This window comes from Carassius auratus, chromosome 14 (assembly GCF_003368295.1).
Source record: "Carassius auratus strain Wakin chromosome 14, ASM336829v1, whole genome shotgun sequence".
In the NCBI taxonomy this organism is placed as follows: Eukaryota; Metazoa; Chordata; class Actinopteri; order Cypriniformes; family Cyprinidae; genus Carassius; species Carassius auratus.
Genome location: NC_039256.1, coordinates 11,984,221 through 12,004,275, shown reverse-complemented (window position 1 = coordinate 12,004,275; position 20,055 = coordinate 11,984,221). Strand labels below are relative to the sequence as shown.

The window sequence follows — 20,055 nt, the reverse complement described above, 5'->3', positions numbered from 1 at the left end:
TGTTCATAATCAAATCCCCCCTGACATATTTCCATACGGGGAAAGCGCACAAAGAGCGCGCCATGACAAGAGCTTCGCTCTGTGTGGTATTCGATTCTCAGCCAATTTCATGATCGCGAGGAATATAAATATCTTAAAAGTTGCAGAATGGAGGGACGCGTAAAATCACAGTTGTGGAGGTATGTAACGTTCCTTCTGCTTTTCTCCGCTATTTTGGACACAGCGTCCGCTGTTACACACTATTCCATCCCAGAAGAAATGGAGGAAGGCTCTGTTGTCGCTAATTTGGCATCCGATTTGGGACTGGATGTGAAAACACTCAGCAGCCGACAAATGCGACTCGATATTAGATCTAGTAAAAAATATCTGGATGTCAACAAACAAACAGGAGAGCTCTTTATTTTAGAAAAGATGGACAGAGAATATCTCTGCAGTGTTAAAACAGCGACAACGTGTTTTATCAAAATGGAAGTGATACTCGAGAATCCTGTTCGAATGTTTAATATTGAAATTGAAATTATAGATATCAATGATAATGCTCCCAAGTTTTGGAGGGATACGATCCGTTTGGACATATCAGAATCTACAGCAGCGGGGGAGAGGTTCTCGCTCAGTAATGCGGTGGATCCTGATATTGGACAAAATTCGATCAAAACGTATTATTTGAGTGAGAGCGAATATTTTGACATTGAAATACAAACAGGAAGGGATGGGTCAAAATTTGCTGATTTAATTCTGAAAAAGCCTTTAGACAGAGAAAAACAAAATTCACATAATCTGATACTCACTGCTGTGGATGGAGGAGTCCCTGCGCGCTCTGGCACTGCTAGTATTATTGTGCGCGTTCTGGACACTAATGACAACGCCCCTCAATTCGATAAAGACAGTTATACTATAAACCTGACAGAAAACGCGCCAACTGGAAGCCTTGTCGTGAAATTAAACGCGACAGATAGAGATGAAGGGTCCAATTCAGATATAATTTACTCATATAGTTTGTATACATCAGAGAAAACACAACAGGCATTCAGTCTGAATCCTGACAGTGGTGAAATCAGAGTAAAAGAGATGATTAATTATGAGGATTTCCGGATCTATGATATGGAAATTATAGCAACAGATAAAGGAGCTAATAGTCTCTCTGGGAAATGTAAAGTAAAGATTTTAATCACAGATATGAATGACAATCATCCTGAAATTTCTCTGAAATCCTTCACAAGTCCAGTAAAAGAGGATATAGCTGTAAATACAGTAATTGCAGTTGTTAGTGTGAGTGATAAAGACTCAGGAGAAAATGGGCAGGTAGATATTCATATTTCTGATGATTTACCTTTTGCGCTCAAAGAATCGTCTGATAATTATTATGAATTATTAGTTTCAGAACCGTTAGACCGTGAAAAGGTTCCAGAATATGACATCACTATTACCGTGACTGACAGGGGCAACCCGCCGTTATCTGATAATGAAACTATAACTTTAGAGCTGCTGGACATTAACGACAATGTTCCTCAGTTCCCGCAGACCTTCTACACGATACCTGTTATGGAGAATAACGCGCCTGGAGCTTTACTGAGCTCTTTAACTGCTATAGACCCAGATCTCCATGAAAATCAGTATCTAGTTTACTTTATCATAGAGAAGGAAATAGTGAACACCTCCATGTCCATGCTGTTCTCCATTAACCCAGAAAACGGCAATCTTTACGCGCTAAAGACGTTTGACTATGAGATAGAGAAGGAGTTTCTTTTCCACATCGAGGCCAGAGACTCTGGTGTTCCTCCGCTCAGCAGTAACGTGACTGTTCACATTATTATCATGGATCAGAACGACAACACGCCGCTTATAGTGTCTCCATGGCGCGCGCACGGCTCGGTGGTGGAGGAAAAGATCCCGAGATCCACCGATAAAGGGACTCTGATAGCCAAAGTCATCGCCATAGACTCTGATTCAGTGCACAACTCTCGAATCACGTACCAGTTTCTCCACAACACTGACGCCACGTTATTCAGCTTGGATCAATATAACGGAGAGATCCGGACCATGAGGATGTTCAGTTACAGAGACTCGCGCCACCAGCAGCTGGTTGTGATCGCCAAGGACAACGGAGAGCCCGCGCTCTCTGCTACAGTCACCATCAAACTGTCCACGGTGGAGACCGCCCTTAAAACCTATGCTGACATGACTGAGGTGCCTTTGGGATATGACATCTTCTCCGATTTAAACCTGTATCTGGTGATCGGACTGGGCTCCGTTTCATTTCTTTTACTCATCACTATTTTGGTCACCATCGTGCTGAAGTGTCAGAAAACGAAGCCCAGCAAAGCGGCTCCTCCGTGCAGGAACAGTGTGATCAGTGAGAGGAACTCGACCATCGCGGATTCCACTCTGGTCTCCAACGATGCCTACTGGTACAGTTTATTTCTAGCAGAGACCAGGAAAGGAAAGCTGGTGGTCAGACAGCCTGTGCCAAAGGGAGCGAGATATGTCGTGTCCAGTTTACCGAGGAGCACAGGACTGACCGAGACCAGCGACTCAGCTGCTTCTACTCTACAGGTAAGCACTGACACATAGTGAATAATAATAATAATAATAATAATAATAATAATAATAATAATAATAATAATAATAATAATAATAAAGTCGAAACAAATCTATTGATCTTTTTTTCCTGGTGAAGTATATCTTTTAGGTTCAACTTTGCTTGTATTTGTCAATAAATCCTCTCAGGAGATAAGTAATATTATGCTTCAGTCTAACGCATTCCAATGCAGTTATTTATTGTTCAGAGATAATTCAGCTGCATTTAAATTCTAAACTTTCGTCGCGTTCAGTTGGGAGACTTGTTGCTTGCGTTAATTACCTGTGACATAAACCATTTATACTGGCAAACAGTTTTTAAAATTTCCCGAGTTGCAATTGTCATTTTGTTTGCATATACAAAACGCTTTATTATAGGTATTCAGTCAGATTTTAATTTCATTTTATTTTAACGTTTTTAGTTCATACCTTTACCAACGTGAAATATTTTAAAACACTTTTCTAATGTTACACATTTCTATTGTCTCTCTACACTGCACTCCTCGCTCTTGCGCGCATAGAGTCGCTGTACACCAAGAAAATACTTTTCTAGACATACTGCCGTCGTCGTCGCCATTGCTGATTTTCATTTGTGGGAAACACTGCAGTCTTTCTTTCAGGCTGGACTATTCGCACTTTCATTTAATGATCCAGTTGCATTTCCTTGCATGTCATTGCGCGAATTATTTTCTTGAAACAAATCCACGTTTTGGAAATCTTTGGACCCTCTTTCTGTGTGCAACATAAGGAAATCAAAACAATGGAACCGAAAGCAAGGCTTTGGTTAAGGTACGTCTCGATCTTTGTATTCCTTGCGGCTGTATTTCAGACAGCATCTGCCGTTACTCACTACACAATTCCAGAGGAGATGGACGAAGGGACTGTGGTTGCAAATTTGGTGTCTGATTTGGGACTGGATTTGAAAAGCCTTAGTAAACGTAAAGTACGTTTGGATGTCGTCGCAAATAAAAAATATCTTGACGTTAACAAAGATACTGGGGAGCTGTACATTTTAGAAAGGATTGATAGAGAAAATTTATGCCCAATTAAATCGGTCACGACTTGTTTGCTGAAAGTGGATGCCACATTAGAGAATCCTATTCGAATGTTTAATATTGAACTTGAAATAATGGACATAAATGATAATGCGCCACGTTTCCGACGAGACACAATGCATTTAGATATTTCAGAGGCAACAGCAATAGGAGAGAGATTTTCCCTCACTAATGCTGTGGATCCTGATACAGGTTCAAATTCCGTAAAGGCATACTATCTCAGTGAAAGCGACCATTTTAGCATTGAGATTCAGACTGGACGAGACGGATCTAAGTTTGCTGATTTGATACTGAAAAAGTCATTAGACAGAGAAAAACAAGCTTCACATAATCTGATACTCACTGCTGTGGATGGAGGAGTCCCCGCGCGCTCTGGCACTGCTAGTATTATTGTGCGCGTTCTGGACACTAATGACAACGCCCCTCAATTCGATGAAGACAGTTATACTATAAATCTAACAGAAAACGCACCGATTGGAAGCCTTGTCGTAAAATTAAACGCGACAGATAGAGATGAAGGGTCCAATTCAGATATAATTTACTCCTTTAGTCTGTATACTTCAGAAAAAACACAGCAAACATTCAGTCTGAATCCTGAAGATGGAGAAATCAGAGTGAAAGAAATGATTAATTACGAGGATTTCAGGATCTATGATATGGAAGTTATAGCAACAGATAAAGGAGCTAATAGTCTCTCTGGGAAATGTAAAGTAAATATTTTAGTCACAGATATGAATGACAATCATCCTGAAATTTCTATAAAATCATTCACAAGTCCAGTAAAAGAGGATATAGCTGTAAATACAGTAATTGCAGTTGTTAGTGTGAGTGATAAAGACTCAGGAGAAAATGGGCAGGTAGATATTCATATTTCTGATGATTTACCTTTTGCACTCAAAGAATCGTCTGATAATTATTATGAATTATTAGTTTCAGAACCGTTAGACCGTGAAAATGTTCCGGAATATGACATCACTATTACCGTGACTGACAGGGGCAACCCGCCGTTATCTGATAATGAAACTATAACTTTAGAGCTGCTGGACATTAACGACAATGTTCCTCAGTTCCCGCAGACCTTCTACACGATTCCTGTTATGGAGAATAACGCGCCTGGAGCTTTACTGAGCTCTTTAACTGCTATAGACCCAGATCTCCATGAAAATCAGTATCTAGTTTACTTTATCATAGAGAAGGAAATAGTGAACACCTCCATGTCCATGCTGTTCTCCATTAACCCCGAGAACGGCAATCTTTACGCACTAAAGACGTTTGACTATGAGATAGAGAAGGAGTTTCTTTTCCACATCGAGGCCAGAGACTCTGGTGTTCCTCCGCTCAGCAGTAACGTGACCGTTCACATTATTATCATGGATCAGAACGACAACACGCCGCTTATAGTGTCTCCATGGCGCGCGCACGGCTCGGTGGTGGAGGAAAAGATCCCGAGATCCACCGATAAAGGGACTCTGATAGCCAAAGTCATCGCCATAGACTCTGATTCAGTGCACAACTCTCGAATCACGTACCAGTTTCTCCACAACACTGACGCCACATTATTCAGCTTGGATCAATATAACGGAGAGATCCGGACCATGAGGATGTTCAGTTACAGAGACTCGCGCCACCAGCAGCTGGTTGTGATCGCCAAGGACAACGGAGAGCCCGCGCTCTCTGCTACAGTCACCATCAAACTGTCCACGGTGGAGACCGCCCTTAAAACCTATGCTGACATGACTGAGGTGCCTTTGGGATATGACATCTTCTCCGATATAAACCTGTATCTGGTGATCGGACTGGGCTCCGTTTCATTTCTTTTACTCATCACTATTTTGGTCACCATCGTGCTCAAGTGTCAGAAAACGAAGCCCAGCAAAGCGGCTCCTCCGTGCAGGAACAGTGTGATCAGCGAGAGGAACTCGACCATCGCGGATTCCACTCTGGTCTCCAACGATGCCTACTGGTACAGTTTATTTCTAGCAGAGACCAGGAAAGGAAAGCTGGTGGTCAGACAGCCTGTGCCAAAGGGAGCGAGATATGTCGTGTCCAGTTTACCGAGGAGCACAGGACTGACCGAGACCAGCGACTCAGCTGCTTCTACTCTACAGGTAACTTAAATTGCAGAAAAATTGCCTACATTAAATTTTTAAGTTCAGTATTTATTTAAAATAACGTAGTGATCTGTTATTTCATTTCGATTGTGTTCTCATATTTTTTAATTGACACATTTCCGCTCTGATCATGAAAATTTGTTACGAATGTTATTTTGAATTTACTTTGTATATTTCTGGTAATTCTTCAAAACATACGCAACGGGTCGCTGTGCCCCAACAAAAACGAGGATTTACATTTATTTATTTATTTTGTAGTCGCCATGACAGTTCATGCTCACCAGCGAGTCTTTGTAAAAGCGTGGGGATACGAGTGCTTCTCTGCTGGCTTTCTGCGTTGACTTACACTGTGACACTTCTGTAGAACGCAGGCTGATACTAAGCCAATATTGTAATCTGCTAAATGCATTCCATTTGCGATCATCATTGTTAAGGACAGCTGTTTTTTGGGCTCGCAAAGACGACAAAGCTGAGCAGACAGAATGGATGCTCAGCCTACAGTGATGAAGTACGTCGCAACATTACTTCTGCTTTCGGCGCTGGTTTACACGGCGTCATCTGTCACCCATTATTCTATTCCGGAGGAGATGGAGGTAGGCTCTGTGGTTGCGAATTTGGCTGCAGATTTAGGAATCGATGTGCAGACGTTAGGAAGAAGAAAAATCAGGTTAGATATCCTTGCAAGTAAGAAATACCTGGATGTGAACAAAGACAGCGGAGATCTGTTTATTTTGGAGCGCATTGACAGAGAGTACCTTTGCACATCAAAAACAACAGTTTGTTATTTAAAAATGGAAGTCATTCTTGAGAACCCTGTTCGTATATTTAACATTGAATTGGAAATAATGGACATTAACGACAATGCGCCTTACTTCCGTAGGGATACGATTAATTTGGACGTCTCTGAATCTACTGCTGTTGGCGAGAGGTTTTCTCTAAGTAATGCGGTTGACCCTGATATTGGTTCAAATTCCATTAAAAGTTATCATTTGAGTGAGAGTGCAAACTTTGATATTGAAATACAGACAGGGAGGGATGGTTCAAAATTTGCTGATTTAATATTGAAAAAAGCATTAGATCGCGAGGAGCAGGCCGTTCATAATCTGATACTCACTGCTGTGGATGGAGGAGTCCCTGCGCGCTCTGGCACTGCTAGTATTATTGTGCGCGTTCTGGACACTAATGACAACGCCCCTCAATTCGATAAAGACAGTTATACTATAAACCTGACAGAAAATGCACCAACTGGAAGCCTTGTCGTGAAATTAAACGCGACAGATAGAGATGAAGGGTCCAATTCAGATATAATTTACTCTTATAGTTTGTATACTTCAGAGAAAACACAACAGGCATTCAGTCTGAATCCTGACAGTGGTGAAATCAGAGTGAAAGAGATGATTAATTATGAGGATTTCCGGATCTATGATATGGAAATTATAGCAACAGATAAAGGAGCTAATAGTCTCTCTGGGAAATGTAAAGTAAAGATTTTAATCACAGATATGAATGACAATCATCCTGAAATTTCTATAAAATCATTCACAAGTCCAGTAAAAGAGGATATAGCTGTAAATTCAGTAATTGCAGTTGTTAGTGTGAGTGATAAAGACTCAGGAGAAAATGGGCAGGTAGATATTCATATTTCGGATGATTTACCTTTTGCGCTCAAAGAATCGTCTGATAATTATTATGAATTATTAGTTTCAGAACCGTTAGACCATGAGAAGGTTCCAGAATATGACATCACTATTACCGTGACTGACAGGGGCAACCCGCCGTTATCTGATAATGAAACTATAACTTTAGAGCTGCTGGACATTAACGACAATGTTCCTCAGTTCCCGCAGACCTTCTACACGATACCTGTTATGGAGAATAACGCGCCTGGAGCTTTACTGAGCTCTTTAACTGCTATAGACCCAGATCTCCATGAAAATCAGTATCTAGTTTACTTTATCATAGAGAAGGAAATAGTGAACACCTCCATGTCCATGCTGTTCTCCATTAACCCAGAGAACGGCAATCTTTACGCACTAAAGACGTTTGACTATGAGATAGAGAAAGAGTTTCTTTTCCACATCGAGGCCAGAGACTCTGGTGTTCCTCCGCTCAGCAGTAACGTGACCGTTCACATTATTATCATGGATCAGAACGACAACACGCCGCTTATAGTGTCTCCATGGCGCGCGCACGGCTCGGTGGTGGAGGAAAAGATCCCGAGATCCACCGATAAAGGGACTCTGATAGCCAAAGTCATCGCCATAGACTCTGATTCAGTGCACAACTCTCGAATCACGTACCAGTTTCTCCACAACACTGACGCCACATTATTCAGCTTGGATCAATATAACGGAGAGATCCGGACCATGAGGATGTTCAGTTACAGAGACTCGCGCCACCAGCAGCTGGTTGTGATCGCCAAGGACAACGGAGAGCCCGCGCTCTCTGCTACAGTCACCATCAAACTGTCCACGGTGGAGACCGCCCTTAAAACCTATGCTGACATGACTGAGGTGCCTTTGGGATATGACATCTTCTCCGATATAAACCTGTATCTGGTGATCGGACTGGGCTCCGTTTCATTTCTTTTACTCATCACTATTTTGGTCACCATCGTGCTGAAGTGTCAGAAAACGAAGCCCAGCAAAGCGGCTCCTCCGTGCAGGAACAGTGTGATCAGCGAGAGGAACTCGACCATCGCAGATTCCACTCTGGTCTCCAACGATGCCTACTGGTACAGTTTATTTCTAGCAGAGACCAGGAAAGGAAAGCTGGTGGTTAGACAGCCTGTGCCAAAGGGAGCGAGATATGTCGTGTCCAGTTTACCGAGGAGCACAGGACTGACCGAGACCAGCGACTCAGCTGCTTCTACTCTACAGGTAGGCTTGTCAACAGGTGAATTGGTTCTTCAAATAAGCCATACGACAGTGTATGCAGTTTGACTTTACAGCTTTTAAGCCCAGACTATTCTCTCTGAGATGCTTATCTTTATCTTGTGCTTTTCAAGTGCACATTTACGTTATATTATATATTTTCCCATCTTGTGAAGTTATGCTAAAGTTCAAAAGGGAGTGTTTTCAGTGGTTCTTAGCACATCTTCTCTTGAACTTAAGAGTCTGTATATGTGCTTTTTTTTCTCTTTCGCTTTCCTCTTTCGTCTGGACTCATTCCAGTACTGTTCTTTTTTTTCTTTTTTTTTTACAGTCAGTTACACTTCATTTTCTTTTCTTAAAAGTTCACATTTTATATATAGGCCTACTTTTATATTTGTTCAGACAGAATTACAGAAGTGAACATTGCCTTCTTGAAAATGTTTGTGTCTTTTTACTGTGCTTGATCTAAATCTACAATTCTATAGCCTCATATATCTTACCTGTTGTACATATACTCTCAGCTTCCCTCCAGCTGAGCCAGCTGCCACAGTGAAAGAGATTGCCTGTGCGTGTATGAAATGTAAATTTGTGCAAGCATGTTGCGTGATGTGTTGCTTCTCTCTCAGAACTGGATGACCTACTTTTCTGACCTGCTGTTGCTACTTCACGTGCAGTTCTGATGTTCATAAGACCATGTTGTGATACATTTTTGCTAAAATCTCTTTGTCTCTCATATTCCACAAATCTGTGTCCTCATTAACCACATAAACAAGCTCACACACACACACACACACAGACATACACACAACGTTCCCCTTACAGGAGACTTTGTGCATTTTTACCCTTAAAAAAACCCTTTGTCAAGTTTTGTGGCTTAAGTATCCAAAAACATTTGGGTCCACTGTGTTTCTTAGCATTGACATAAATCCCTTGAATTAACACTTGTTGTGTGAGGTCAAGCAACATATAACTTTTTATTTTCGTTTTGATTTATTTTCCGTAAATGTGGTGAATATAGATAAATATCGTTTAATTTACTGAACATGATACACTTGAATTTGATTAGGCACTTGCTATTTATTTAGCTTTATTTATTTGTATGATCATGATTTTTTTTCTTTTCTTTTGCATTTGTTTAACTTGTTCTTTTCTGTTAGAGAGTGTTACCTGACGGACAGGTAAGTCATTCAAAGACAGAATGAGAGAGTCTTTAACTTTTCCCTTTTTTGTGCAGCCTTTTTTCATGTAAATAATGTATTTTAATTTGTCTCTCCTTTCATTCTCTCATTCTTAGTGCTTCTTAGTGAATTGTAAAATGTTATTTGTTTTGCTTCCTTTGATATGCATTAACATTTTTTCACATTTTGTCACAGGTTACCTGGAGTCCCTGTCTCAGACAACAATGTTTAAATGAGGACAAAAGAAAATTTGATCTTTCTTTTCTTTTCTTGATTAATTTTTTTTTGGTGCACTGTAGATCTAAAAAAACAAAACAAAAACAAGCTTAGACTGGTATTACTGTAATAAGTAAAGATTAATGTGAATTCTGGTTTTGATGACAGAAATGTGTTCAGTGAGATTCATGAAATTCATGAAAATGATTGTGCTGAAAGCGAAATATTGAAATGTATGTCTCTGTTTTTGTTTCCGTTTTAAAGTACTCAAAATGAACGAGGTCCCCTTTCCCGCTGGAGGTATGCAGCCCTGACTACACCATTCTCTCGATTTCTGGAGCGCCTGGTCCCAGGGCCCATTGACCTTTACTGAAATATATGTGACTGTGTGTTTCTCTTTGTGGTTGGTGTTTTTTGTCAGTGGAGTTTGCCTTGTCCTGTTGTAGGAGGAGCCAAGGAGCCAGTTTATACAACTGAATTCAAATAAGTTTCGTTCAGTTTAGATGCAGATAAATGGTTCAACTGGTCAACATCAACACTCAGTTTGACATTTCACTTGGTCTTCTGAGCTTTTTAGATGTAAATGCTGCTAGATTTAAACTTTGCGGTCTTTATTTATTATTTTCCAACTTGTGGAACTCAATTAGGAAATTCTGTTATTCCGCATCATAAACCCCACCTTTTATAGACACCTGTGACCAGCAGAAATGCTAATAATAACTGATTCTCTGTGGTTTGATTGACAGTGGCTGGGGGTGAAAGTGTTGTTCATATAATTTTTTTTCCTGCCAAAATGCATTCAGTTAAAGAAAGTTCATACAGAAGTAAAACGTGATTATTTACTCACCCTCATGTCTTTCCAAACTCAGATGATTTTCTTTGATTTGTGGGAAAATTTTCTTGCTGCTCTTTTTCTCTACAATGGAAGTGACAAGGAATGGAGGCTATCAAATCTCCCCCAAATTGTTAAAAACCAAGTGATTCTTATCTTTAAATGTTCTTTATGGTGTCTGATTTCATTCACTTTCATAGTCTGAAAAAAAAGCATCTAGGACATTTGTTTTCTTTTTGTGTTTCACGTATGAAAAAGTCAAAGTTTTGAAATGACAGATGGGTTAGTAAATGGCAGAATAATGTTCCTTAAAACACTGATTAGGAAGATTATTTTTTAGGAAATATGGCTCTAGTGCATGATCTGGTTTTTAATGATATATGTACTGTCTGTTCATCTACTAAACATCATTATGAGCTCCTCAGCCTGTTTGTTGGATGGTTTGTCTACTTGTGTGTTTGAATGGTTGGTGAATTGACTGGTGGATTCCAATTGCACATACCGGTTCTGTTGAATTCTCTTCACCAATGAATCAGAGTGATGCGAAACAAATTACAACCACACAGTTTTCAGCTCACTGCCCTTCCATCACCCCAACCACCCTCACCTGATATCTGAGCATGGTTCTCATTGATCAACCCACCCCCCCCATCACCTGTCAATCAAACCAAGGTTCCACCTTCTGTTTTGCCTGAAGCCTTTAAGTGACAGGCCTTGGTTGCATGAGATGTGTTCAGGTTCTGGCCTCTCACTAAGTGAGTAATTTCTGAAGTCTAGCCTCTTACGTCCAATTTCTCTTTCTCATTGACAGGCTTCCACCACCACCAGCAGCAGCTCCACCTGAGGATCCTCCCAACCATTTTGCCAGAGCAGAGTATTGAAACCTTTCCATCAGCCTGCATGTCTGTCCACCTGTATTCATCATATTCCCCTGCACCATCTTGCAGAGATGAAATCAACCCTGAACGATGTCTACATCTTCACATCAGAGTTCGGAGAGTTTGCCCAGGACTGACCAGAGGATTGACGAAGATCTTTTGCTTCTGATATTAAGAGATACTCTTAAATCTGAACGCTCAAGATTGGACTTGGACTGGATCTGTGAGGACACACACACACACACACACACACACATGCATATCTTCAAACAGCACAGCTTATGTCTTTATCAAAGAAACTGTTCTGCAAAAACAGTATGCTTGTGTTTGCATGCTTAGAGTTACACGCTATCTTCGTTATATTTAGGAACTGGTAAAGACATTGGGGAGAGAAACTATTAACAAAATATTCTCATATGAACTTGTGTGGACACTGAATTGCAAAAAAAGAAAAAAAAAAATCTTAATCAGTAGATACTAATGACAAATGTTTTTTTTTTTTTTTGCAATGTGAATTATAGTTACCAAGCACAAAGAGGATTAAATGATTCAGTCATGTTAAAAGATGGAGTTTGGAGCTTATGCTAGACTGAATTTGGACACTGAAAGCTTCTCTTTACCTGCAATGGATGTATAAAGCCTTTCTTATGTGTTTTCTTGGAACTCATAAAGACTTCTATCAGAATAATGCTAGTATTATCCAGTGTATTCAGAAGAGGTCACAGCAATGTAGTGTAGTGTTGTATTATGTCCGTATTGCTGTTTGTGTCAGTATTTTTACATTTCAGTATGTAAAGAATTTAAGCTGAATCTAAGGACTGATCTGACTCAGAAAGTGTAGAGTATCATTGTAGTTATGATCTCTCTTAATATGATAGAGTATAGTGGAGGCTGTAAAATCACCATGACTGCTTCCTCTGTGGTGTCTGGTGACATTCATGAATGCACAAACGCAAACACAGCACAGTGATGTCATAGTGCAGATTCAGATATCTGAAGGTCACAGAGGTTTCTAAGATGAGTTTAGGAGATTCAGTAGCCTCTCCCGATGCCTAAGATTTCTGTCTCCGATAAAACCCCACTGACTTCTAATAGAGACTGTTAAACAGTGAGTTCCTTCATTCTGTCCTTTATAAAAAGACCACAATATTTCAGAGGTAAAGACTTGCATCAACCATCAGACTTCATTAAATCTTTGAAATAAGGCTAATGTAAAGAGCACTCAAGGTGGTGATGGGTTTTATTTGCTTTAAAACAAGAAAAGATAAGAACTGCTAATGTTTACTTATCAACCGTATAATTATCCAGTATTATGAAATGTGTTTAATATTTATGGAAATGCTTTGGGGAAAAAATGAAAATACATTGCTTTGTGCATTGAAGTGCACTAGCCAAATATTATTTATTCCCTTTATTTTTAACATGTTTATTTTCAATTCCTGGTGTTAATATTATGTATTAATATTCATGCATTAATATAAACTTTCATATTGCTTTTTTTTTATTGCTGATGTTTTGTATTTGCTGGCTATATCAGTTGTGCAATATATGGACATCAATATTTTATTTCAGTGAACAATATGGTATTGTTGTTTTTCTGATAGTTTCCAGCCTTTCTGGGGTGTCATTTATTCCTAACTTCCTGAGGGTATGGCAGTTTTCCCAGGCAGGTCAAAAGGTCAAGGTGTCACGGGGTCAGTTCAGTGACTGGCTCGCTCTGTAATGCACAGTATGTGTGTTTTGTCAAAGCAATGCTGAATTACAAAATACATCTGCCCAGTTGTAATTTGATTTTCTGTTTTAGAGAAACAAATGCTGGATGTTTACGTGTGGTATTTTAAACAGGAAGTAATCATTTTAAGGCTTAGTTGTCTCAGAGGATTGGCTGATGCTCAGACATGACCAGTGTTGTAAGATAACATTATGTGAGACAATCAGAGGGAAAGAAAGATACATTTTAGTAAAATGATAAAATATTAAGGAACAGTATATCTGTCAGTATGAGCAGCTGTAAGTAGGTCACTCATCTCTCTCTGCACAGAAAAGTGTCTAATTAATTTATCACAAAATTTTGTGATATAAAAATGGACTACCTATATACAGCACTGCCCTGTAGTCCATGTTTATTTTTCTTTCCCCTGCTGTCCAATTAATCTTTATACAGACAAGCAAATGTTTTTCTAATTCATTTTCTACCAGCATTTGTGCTCTAAAGCAGACCAGCTGCCTACTTAAAACTGAACACATACATGATGTGCCTCAGAGAAACTACCAGACCCTCTTTGCTCATGAGTATCTACTGATGTATTTGTATTTCATGTTTAAAATAGATAAAAACTGAGTTAAAAAAAATTGTGATTTCTGTAATTTTCTGTGTATTTCAGAAGTACATAACTTGATGGGACATTGCATTTGTAATATGATTTCAGCTTTTAAATGACTTCTCAGTATGTAAGTAGCAATCAACCTGTATCCCAATTGAATACACGCACTGGAGTAAAATAAATAAATAAAATTAAAACAAGTTGTTTGTACAGTATACTATTATGATTAACTTTTAAACAGGGAAGAGAAAGACACAGTGTTTATGATTATGACTTATCTACCTTCTGATCATCAGTGATTAGATCAGTAAAAGTGACCAATATTAATCTTCTTTCTTTGCATGATTCTCATCTGCGTGGGGTGGTAGGAGAGCATGCTTTTGTTAGGGTGGGTAAAGATGAGGTCATCACTGCAGAAGATGTAATGCATTGAAAAAATCAGGTAGACCACATTTCATATCTGCATTTTCATTTAGATGTAACACTCACTATACAACTACACATGGATTTTCATTACAAACCTTTTTTTCTCTCTCTTTCTGTTAATTCTAACAAATGTTAATAAAGCATTAACCACTTCCCTGGCTGGCTTACCGCCTGGTTTTGGTTCTGTGATGTGGGTCAGAACAAACAGAAAAAAAAAAGCAACTGCTCTTTGCTTTTCCTCCTGACCCAGATTTCTCTCATCTTGCCTAACAGCACAGAGAGAGACTGCAGCACTATTAAAAACTGCTGCAGCAGACACACACACACACACTTTTGATTCGTCCTACACGCTTGTCCTCAGCATTTTATCATAAAGGTCCCGACACACACACACACACACACACAAACAAACATCCCTGTATAGGCCTTCTCTAAAGCACAGTTCAGCTAACTGCGTCCCCATCAAAACAACCATGCTTTACTGAAACACTGCAGAGGAAAAAGGCCTCAATCTGAGAAATCCAGCTGACTGCTGGTTTCTAGGCAACTGGAGCCTGTCTCTATAGCGACCGAATAAAAGACAGATGGAGGAAGACAGGACACAGAACACAGGAGAAAAGCATTTTGTATGGATTGATAAAAAATGTAAATATGTTCAGTCACTCATTTAATCACTCAGTCAGTCAATAAATAGCAATGTTTTCAGTGAGATTTCTTTCATGAGAGATTCATTTACTTGATCTTCCTTATATCCTCCCAAACCCCTCCCTTTTTTAACGCTTTCCTCTGGGGACCGCATTGTTCAGCACCACGGACAGCGACACGTCTATCCAAATGTCCATCGCCACGGTAACGGACTGGGGGCAGGGAGGAGGTGCATGATGCTGCAGCCTGTAATTTGATGCACAGAGAAGAGGCTCAGCTCGCCAGATCCGGGCAGTCTATGTCAAACACACACACACTGTAAACAAAGAAATGTATAAAAATCTGATCGCCTTTATATGAAATGAGAACATGTGTGATTGATGTGTATTTTGATCTCTACTACCACAAAAAACGTCTGTATAAAAATAAAAATAAAAAAGAGCCTTAGATGTGATTCACTTCGCTCTGCCCCCTGGTGCCTCTGTCTGGTATGAGGTTTGTGCAGATATGGGAAAGCTCATACGTAAGCAGCTGTGATGAGAGGGAGAGCAGAACAAATGAGGCTGGTGGGGCCGAGTATGTCACGTGATTTGTGTAACTCAACCACAAGGTGTCACTGCTCACCATGCAGTTAGACACCAGACCCCTGCCTTATTAATTCTAGTTAGTTTATTCTCTTAAAACATGATAAATCTTTATTTAAACGCATATTTCAAGAAAGGGATATTTTTTACAATTTTTTTTTTTTACATTATGTATGTATGTATGTATTTATTTATTTATTATCTAATGAGATATTCCATTCTCTTTTAGTATAGTAGTGCAATGGGTGTTGTGATGCCTTACTTGTATAATTATAAACTGTATAATTGTAAATGGTATAATATTATTTATAATAATAACAATATCTTTTTTTATTTTTTGGTCCACAATAACATCACAATAAGATGCACTGTGAAAGAAATTATGCAGTTCTACAAAGTCGCTGTGAGTGGCGCTACAATACCAATCATCTCTGACAGTCGTGTTCAGCAGATTTACATCGTGGGCTGTCTTGTCAGACATGACTATGGCTTTGAACAATGAGCAACCAGGAGGATTTTAGATATGTCTATTAAATTGTAATTTGCAATAGCATAGATGAGTCGGCCGCATTTGCTAAAACTATTTTTAGCGGGGTTCAGAGAAAACATGGCGAGCGAAAATAAAATAGTATGGGTGAGCAAAATGATTTATCTGATGTGCCTGCTGTTCATATCCGGAAGAAATGCTGCCCAGATAAACTATTCCATTCAAGAAGAATCGAAAACCGGAGTCATTGTAGGGAACATCGCAAAGGATTTAGGATTTGAACCGATTTTATTGGAAAACAGGAATTTGCGTATCGTTGCTGGGACAAAGCAAGAGCTCTTTCGGGTAAATCATAAAGACTGCGCTTTGTTTGTGAACCAGCGGATAGACAGAGAAGAGCTGTGCGCTAAAACCAACCCCTGTCTCATTCATCTGAAAGCAGTGATAGAAAATCCACTCGAAATGCACCAGGTATCAGTTGACATTATCGACGTCAATGATAATCCACCGAGCTTTTTGGACGAAAACTATAAATTGGAAATACTTGAATCTGCAATGATAGGCGCACGATTTCAGTTAGAAACAGCGCACGACCCGGATATAGGCACAAATAACTTGCAATCATATAAACTGAGCCAAAATCTTTATTTTCGTTTAGAAACGGAAGACATGGGAGACGAAGGTAAGATACCTGTCCTTATTTTACAAAAACCACTTGACAGAGAGAAAAGCGCAAGACATGATCTAATATTAACTGCGACAGACGGTGGCAAGCCACAGAAATCAGCTACTGTGAATATTACAATCATTGTGTCAGATGTTAATGATAATACTCCCGTCTGTGATAAACAAAAATACACAGTGACTGTGAAAGAAAATGCACCCGAAGGTACATTTCTGCTCCGCGTCAATGCTTCAGATTTAGATGAAGGACTAAACGGAGATATTGAATACTCTTTACGGAACAAGTTCAGGAACGGGGCATCCGAGGTTTTTGATTTAGATAGTTTGACGGGGGAATTAAAGATTAAAGGTGGGCTAAATTTTGAGGAAAGGCAGGTTTATGAGCTAAAGATACTGGCTGCGGATAAGGGAGCCGTCTCTTTGTCTACACAGTGTAATGTGTTTGTAAATGTTGAGGATGTCAACGACAACAGACCTGAGATTGACGTCACTTCAGTATCCAGCCACATTCCCGAGGATGCGCCTCCTGGGACTGTCGTAGCTTTGATGGGAGTTACAGACCTGGATTCAGGTATTAACGGAAAGATAGTTTGCTCTCTGCCTAAGGATATACCTTTTGACCTCAAGCCGTCGCCTGATGGAAACTTTTATTCTTTGGTGACTAAAGAATACATTGACAAAGAATCAAAATCGTCATATGATATCACTTTAACAGCTAAAGATTTAGGAACTCCGTCGTTAACATCAACAAGATCCATTCACGTCGATGTAACTGATGTTAACGACAACACTCCTACATTTGCTCAAAGCCCATATACATTCTACGTGGTTGAAAACAACAAACCAGGAATTGCTGTCTTCTCATTAAGTGCAGTTGATATAGATGAGGGTGAAAACGCACGTGTATCGTATTCAATTGATCGAATGAATTCAGACCAAACAATGACATCTTTCCTGAGTATTAATGAGGCGAATGGTGCCGTTTACTCTTTGAAGAGCTTTGATTTTGAAACTACTAAAAAGTTTCAGTTCCATGTTCTCGCTACAGACTCTGGTTCCCCGTCTCTGAGCAGTAACGTGACAGTGAACGTGTTTATTCTGGATCAGAACGACAATGTTCCAGTGATCTTATATCCAGTCAGCGCTAACGGTTCTGCTGAGGGTGTGGAAGAGATTCCCCGTAATGTGAACGCAGGTCATTTGGTGACTAAAGTCAGAGCCTATGACGCAGATATAGGATACAACGGCTGGTTATTATTTTCACTGCAGGAAGTTAGTGACCACAGTCTCTTTGGTTTGGACCGCTACACAGGACAGATAAGGACCCTTCGCTCATTCACAGAAACAGACGAGGCCCAGCATAAACTGGTCATACTGGTCAAAGACAATGGAAACGTTTCTCTCTCAGCAACAGCGACTGTGATTGTCAAAGTTGTGGAGCCCAAAGAGGCTTTTGCATCTTCTGATGTGAAAAACACAGTAAAAGACGTGGAGGAAAACAACGTGACAGTTTATTTGATCATCACTTTGGGCTCGGTTTCAGTGCTTTTTGTCATCAGCATCATCGTGTTGATTGTAATGCAGTGCTCTAAATCGACAGACTATTCGTCCAAGTATTTACAGGATACAAATTACGACGGGACTCTGTGTCACAGCATCCAGTACAGATCTGGAGACAAACGGTACATGTTAGTTGGACCCAGAATGAGTATTGGCTCTACTATAGTCCCAGGCAGTAATGGAAATACTCTAGTGATCCCAGATCGCAGGAGGAGAGATTCTGGAGAGGTAAGATGCATCTTCAATAATAACAGTTATCTTTATAAGATTGCACGTGTGTGTATTCCAGGGCTGGTGTCATGTAGAATTAGTTCCAACCCTAATCAAACACACCTGATCTAGATAATAAATAGTATTCAATGCTATTTAAAAATTATGAACAGGTCTTGGAAGTAAACTATGAAGATCAGGAGTTGACTAGCCCTGGTGTGTCCTTGTCGAAGAGCTGTCCGTGGTGCTGAAAGTAAGGTGGATAAAAAGCTAAACGCAATCTTCTGATAAAAAGTGACCAATTCGGTCACTTCTAAAACCAGAAGGTAATAAAATACGTGACACTGACTAAAGTGTGTGACAATAATTCTGATAATAATGTGTGGTTCATTTAAATGAATGTAAATATGAGTTTAGTAACAAATTGATCAGTTCCAGTTGATAACATGATCATTAAAAAAAAAAAAAAAAAAAAAATAATAATAATAATAATATATATATATATATATATATATATATATATATATATATATATATATATATATATATATATATATATATATATATATATATATATATATATATATATATTATTTAGCATCTGTTGTATGCTACTGTTGTAAGAAAAAAAAACTACTTAGCACAAACCACTGACATCCTTATTTAAAGTCACATCAGCAGAAAACATACATTGTGCATTGCAAATACCTTCATCCATTGTTGTGAATAGCCAAATAGACAACTATCTCTGGCCAATAATGACTATAATGCAATGTAAGAGTTTCAACAGATTGAAGTAAAACAAAAATGTACCAAATAAAAATAACGAGTTTAAAATAAAGTGACATTTAAATATTTGATAACCAACAAAAACTAATTATCTCAGAAAGTTCTCTCAATCTCGATCACTGTGGCTGGATGTTAAAAAAAGATATTGAACACAACCATCTATATATATATATATATATATATATATATATATATATATATATATATATATATATATAGAGAGAGAGAGAGAGAGAGAGAGAGAGAGAGAGAGAGAGAGAGAGAGAGAGAGACAGAGAGACCCATCTGAGAAACTAGTGAGTGTTTATTGGTTGACATGATACATTTAGCAGCTACACAAGGAACACAACGGGCTTAGGGTACATTTAGTCTGACAGAAACGGAAAACTATACTCTATATAATTATTACTCTATTGAATTAATGTTTGTGTATTCCTCTCCTATTGCCATTAAACTGCCATATATTCATAAATCAAGGTGTCACTTGAATTGTCTTGAATTTGGCATTAAAACAATGACAATGAGACAATATAAGAGCTGCAATAGATTGTAGTAAAACACAAATGTACCAAATTAAAATGACAAGTTTCAAAGAAAGTGACATTTAAATATTTGGTAACAAACAA

At 39.1% G+C, this 20,055-nt stretch overlaps 2 protein-coding genes across 10 annotated transcripts in view; both read left to right on the top strand.

The window, feature by feature from the left end:
• LOC113113638 (protocadherin alpha-C2-like) overlaps window positions 1–14,242 on the top strand; it is a 38,059-nt gene extending 23,817 nt beyond the window's left edge. The window contains exons 1-4 of one of the 9 annotated variants that reach the window (XR_003293615.1): window positions 43–802; window positions 6,872–8,622; window positions 10,275–10,396; window positions 11,654–14,241. Coding sequence is in view for 8 of the 9 variants with exons in the window: in XM_026279999.1 (XP_026135784.1) it covers window positions 3,338–5,740; window positions 8,623–8,685 (2,466 nt within the window). In the remaining variant the exon portion in view is untranslated. The other 8 variants (XM_026280004.1, XM_026280001.1, XM_026280005.1 and 5 more) reach the window with 8 other exon arrangements.
• A 1,954-nt stretch (window positions 14,243–16,196) lies between these two features.
• LOC113113299 (protocadherin gamma-A11-like) lies at window positions 16,197–18,891 on the top strand. The gene is made up of 2 exons (XM_026279427.1): window positions 16,197–18,658; window positions 18,814–18,891. The coding sequence occupies exons 1-2, from the start codon at window positions 16,256–16,258 to the stop codon at window positions 18,889–18,891; spliced, it is 2,481 nt and encodes an 826-aa protein (XP_026135212.1). The 5' UTR covers window positions 16,197–16,255.
• The last annotated feature ends 1,164 nt before the right edge of the window (window positions 18,892–20,055 follow it).

Excerpts from the sequence above, each read along its gene's own strand:
- LOC113113299 (XM_026279427.1), top strand. The coding sequence starts at position 16,256 with ATGAGTCGGCCGCATTTGCTAAAACTATTTTTAGCGGGGTTCAGAGAA. Across the intron at positions 18,659-18,813 it reads GGAGGAGAGATTCTGGAGAG|GTCTTGGAAGTAAACTATGA; the intron begins GTAAGATGCATC and ends AATTATGAACAG.